At 53.9% G+C, this 4,657-nt stretch overlaps 2 protein-coding genes across 2 annotated transcripts; both read left to right on the top strand.

Annotated features, from left to right (window-relative positions):
- Window positions 1-576: 576 nt before the first annotated feature.
- IUM83_12875 (uncharacterized protein) lies at window positions 577-919 on the top strand (the record flags this gene model as incomplete). Its single annotated transcript, XM_067937520.1, has 2 exons — window positions 577-788; window positions 850-919. 2 exons carry the CDS (start codon window positions 577-579, stop codon window positions 917-919), a joined length of 282 nt encoding a protein of 93 aa, XP_067788206.1.
- A 1,038-nt stretch (window positions 920-1,957) lies between these two features.
- On the top strand, window positions 1,958-2,613 carry IUM83_12876 (uncharacterized protein; the record flags this gene model as incomplete). The annotated part of the gene is made up of 2 exons (XM_067937521.1): window positions 1,958-2,158; window positions 2,410-2,613. The coding sequence occupies 2 exons, from the start codon at window positions 1,958-1,960 to the stop codon at window positions 2,611-2,613; spliced, it is 405 nt and encodes a 134-aa protein (XP_067788129.1).
- Window positions 2,614-4,657: the final 2,044 nt, after the last annotated feature.

Here is a 4,657-nt window from a genome sequence, read left to right on the forward strand (position 1 = left end):
TCGCAGCGTATCGAGGAGATTTTCATGTCGGTCCAATCCGCCGCGGCGAGCTCTCGAGACGGCAACCAAGATGAAGCAATTACGAGCTCAGAGCTGAGTCGACAATTTTATCAGACAATCACCGACATTTCCGGCGAACTAGCACAGTTACTCGAGGCTCGTTCTAATGGCCGCTGTCGCGGACGGTCAACCAGTCACAAAACGATCCAGGCTCTTACAGACGATATACTGTCCCTGATATATTCAGAACCAAGGTACCAAGCGCTACGTGCGAAGGCATCGGCGCTGTTGCTTTGTAGGGGCGATTCGCTTGAGCTTCAAATGCAGGAGCTGTTTCAAGAGTTTGTCGCACAAGTGCGGCACGCCTACACAAAGTTTCATGGTCTTAACAACGACACGCGTGGGGAGTGCGATGCATTAACTGGCGCCAGCTCTAGGTCTAGTGCGTGGTGTCGGCGGTGGTTCCTCGATCCGAAATCGGTTTCTATTCAGATCGGAGCTAGATCAGCTGTTTCGGCGGGATACAATGCACGTTGCGGTAATATGTCACTGCTTTCGGTACTGGCCTTGACCCGCATGTTCGCGAGCATCGATATACTGCTAGAAGGAACGCGACTGACGATTGAAGCGGCGCTATGGGAGGCATCGTTGCAACAACCCGGAGAATCGGGGACGGTTCTGGAGCTCAATGGTCAAACGCACGAGTTCGGAATGCTGCCAGGCGGCCTGCTGTCGACGGCGGGCGCCTCGATTTTCGGAGAAGTGCGGAACATTAAGGCGTACAAAGGGTTCGTTGCAGAGGACGGCGCCTCGATGGAAATTTCTTTGACGATGTTGCCGAACATGCAGGTACACAAACAACGAGACTTTGCTCTGGCTTCGACGAATGCTGACGCGACGATACATCAAGCACACGTGACGTTCGTACTAAGCGACAAAGCAGAGGTCCCGAGTGACAGTCTGGTTGTACGCGTGGAGGTGTTTGAGGCACGGTTTCCATCAAAGCGCATTCATGTTGCGCCCTGGCCAAGGCAAAACCTGCTCAATTATTTTCGTAATGAGGAGGTGGAATGGTCGCCGCGTGTGGAAATTGGCGCGACGTACACTGCAGCACCTGAACACCATGATGACTAAACTCATCTGAGCCAGAGATAAGTTTGAATTGAATGTTCCTCAATACCATTAATGCCGAAAAAGCTAACGAGGCGTTAGAGTTGATAACCCTTCTATACTGCCGCATAGGCATTGCCATCCGATGCCCCTGCGGTGGTGAGCGGTGACGGATGGACTTCGAAATGCGCGTGTGGTGGGTGTGCACTGCAAATGAAAACTATGTCAACGAAGAGTCAGTACATCCAATCGAACGTTTGGTCAATACAACGCAGTAGATCGCTCTTGATGCTTTGTTGCCCAATGGATAAGACACATGAATGTGTCTAGCGGTGACTCCGCAGTAGCAACAATTGCAACTGTGGTCGCACGCAAGGCATCACCTCCGTTTACACTCGTGTCATATCGCCGGCAAGCCGGCTCACACGTGGCAAAGTCATTACCAAACGCACCTATAGCGGCACTGATCGACATGACACCACAACATGCTTGTTTCCCGCACACAATGAGGAGAAGTGCAGCAGAAACAGCATGGACACCGCATAGTCAACAGCGCGCGGGTTTCTTCGTCCCGTTCTCCGAAGCTGCCGATCCCCAAGGAATGCAAACCGCGGATGGGTGGCTCCAGCACTCGATTGCCCGTGGTCAGGACGAAACCAACTTCGCCAACTTCGCCAGCACATCCGCTCGCAACTTTCGCATCGCCAATCCAGGGGTACCGAATTATGAAGAGGCCACAGAGGAAGCATACGCAGCACAAGGTGGGAACCAGCTACAATACCAGGTGAAGACACTTCGTACCAGCACAGAATTTGTGAGTCTTCACCCCGCTCGCACTCGGGCAACGATGAGATCGCAACTAGACCCTCCGCCCCTCATGATGCAAGTCAACAGGTGTGAAATCTGCCTCGAGCCGCAAACGCTGCATGCCAGTGGTCTGCCTCGTGAGGCCGTGGAGCTTCTGCGTACACTGCTGGTGCTGCAGCGGTTTGTGCTCGCTGTCCCGCTGAGCGCGTACGACTTCTGCTTCGAGTCCATGGATTTCCGAGTGCGACACCGCTGGTTGGCCAAACTCGCGCCGGCGAACCCGAGCCGGCAGCGAGACGTGTCATATTATGCCGCCGCGATGCCTCAAATGGCAAACCTGGTCACAACATTCACTTTCGCGAGCTTCGTTCCTGACATACACCAACCAGCAGCAATATCGACGGCAAACGTGGGGCTGCAATCCCTTCAGCATCAACATTTGGACAGGCCGCAACAAGCTCGATACTGTCGGATTCTACGTCACCGTGGCAGAAGGTGCTGCGACCCTGCGCAGACCTGCTGCTGGACGTGTTTTCGTCGTCGCGGGTTCGCCAGATGCTGGCAGCAGTGACGGCAACTGGGGCCCCTGACGCCACGAGCGAGTCGCGCCCGCCAAACGTGTCTGATGTGTGCGACCGGTTCAGCCAGTTGGTGCGGGGTCTGTCGGACGAACTATCCCAGTTACTGTCGGCCTGAAGTAGCCGCTTGGACTTTGGCGTGGGCAATTCTAGACACGAAACCACCGCCACCCACACACGCACTGGCCGTGAATCCGTTCACTCCCTCGCCGACGAGATCCTCTCACTGGTGCGCTCGGATCCGAGTGGCCAGGTGTTGCGAGACGCCATGTCGGATGTGGTATTTTCTGGGGAATCTGCGTTGGTGTTGACAGTCCGGGATCTGTTTGGCGTATTTCTTGCATTCAGCATGCGGCACCAACGTGATTCTGTTGCCGGTTCGTCCTTCGGCCACTCGCCGGCTTATTGCGAGCGAGACGATCGAGCCACTAGGCCGCCCTATCCTGCCTCTGTGAATTTCAACGCGAAGACACCAAGAGTGAGCAGCCCGGGTAGCTTAACGTTTGGTTTCAACGGCCAAACTGTCTCGTTTGATTTCAATGGGCAACCTGCCTCGCCACAACGGAGTTGCAGATGGAACCGGCGCTGGTTTGTCGTGCCCGTCATCGGTTTCCATGACACCCGCCCCTCCAGAAGCTAACGCCAGCAACGAAGGAAGCGTGATTGCGATATGGCGGCTGCGCGCGAAGCAAGATCCGTCGTTGCCCACTGTACTAGCCTTGGTCCGTCTATTTGCGAGTATAAATTTGGAGCTGGAGGGTCTTCAGTTCACGGTTGGTGCAGCCATGGACGACGTGACAGCGGATTCTCCAAGCGCAAAGACAATTCGCTCACCGTTTCTTCTGGACGGATGTGCGCACACGTACGTGCGCACACGTTTACCTCGCTCCCGAACGGCCTTCCTGTTGCGGCATGCGCGGCTGTATTTGGTGACGCGTGGGCTGTGACTGCCTGCCTACAAGGGTCGGTTGACGAGTTGCAGGTCGTCGATGGAGTTGCTTCTGTTTGTGCTGCCAGCGTCGTCGACGACCAAAGCTTTCCCAACACGAGGTTCTGTAGGGGGCTATCCTGGGGACGCGCCAACCAGCTTCGCATCCGTTTGGAGCTTAATGAGTCGGGTGGCTATGAACGAGTGCACCTGTCGGTCTTCGTTCAAGCTGCAATTCGCCGGCAAACGTTCGATCAGCACGACCCACGACACCTATCTGATGGGTCTGTTGAACATGGCTTCGAGCAAATACGGAATCTGCAGTGGGTCCCAACGTTAGAACTGCGGGCGATGTACGATGGGTGAGACCGCACAGTGCTCATGGCTGATCTATTGGGAGATGTAAGTCACTCGCCAGGCAGGCCGACCACTTGTTCTATCGCGTGCGACCGATGTATTGTCCTGGTAGGGAAACCCGATAATTGCCTTCATTCAGGTAGGAGCGAGTCGGCACTTTCTTTTTCTTTTTTCGGATTTTAGGTGGCTAAGTTTATCTGCTCAGGCGCACAACGAGTTTCGGTTTCGCATGCCAATTTGAGAGTGGGTGGCTCTTGGACTCTATAGTCCAGTAGACCACAGCTGTGCCATAGTTGAAAACGAAGTACTAGTATTGATTTACTGGGTGGAGAAGGATGCTGTGCCAGTGGTCGCTATGAAAATTACGAAGACCAATGATCCGGCCTCTTCCTTTCCGTAATACTAGCACAAGTCGATCTATGTTGTTTTCCAACCTTCCTTCGCTCCACGTTGTGGGGAACATCCAAGCTTGTGAAGCTAGGAAACGTGTCTCCCTCCTTAGGTTGAAAAAAAAAGGAAGCGTTTTCCGCCGCTCAAAGCTCCGATGTCTGTTCTTTTCAATTGACTCATTCTCCGTTATGGATGGATTGACTTTCCAGCTGAAAGAATTAACACCCAGCGAGTCATTGCCCATGTCGGGGACTTGGAAGGGGGCGCTCGTCTAAGATGCTACTAGGCTAGGGTAGAACCAATAGTTATGTGTCTATTTTGAATACTGGAAATACATACCGTGCTACCAGCGCAGTTGTATACCAGGATACGTCCTTTTACAGCGAGCGGTAAGACGTTCGCAGGCGTTGACAGACAATCGGCCACGACAGCTGCCAACTCACACTATGCTCTTCGCAAATATGAAGTGGATCGTAGATGCTGTGAT

Source organism: Phytophthora cinnamomi (genome assembly GCF_018691715.1).
Source record: "Phytophthora cinnamomi strain GKB4 chromosome Unknown Contig55, whole genome shotgun sequence".
Classification (NCBI taxonomy): domain Eukaryota; phylum Oomycota; class Peronosporomycetes; order Peronosporales; family Peronosporaceae; genus Phytophthora; species Phytophthora cinnamomi.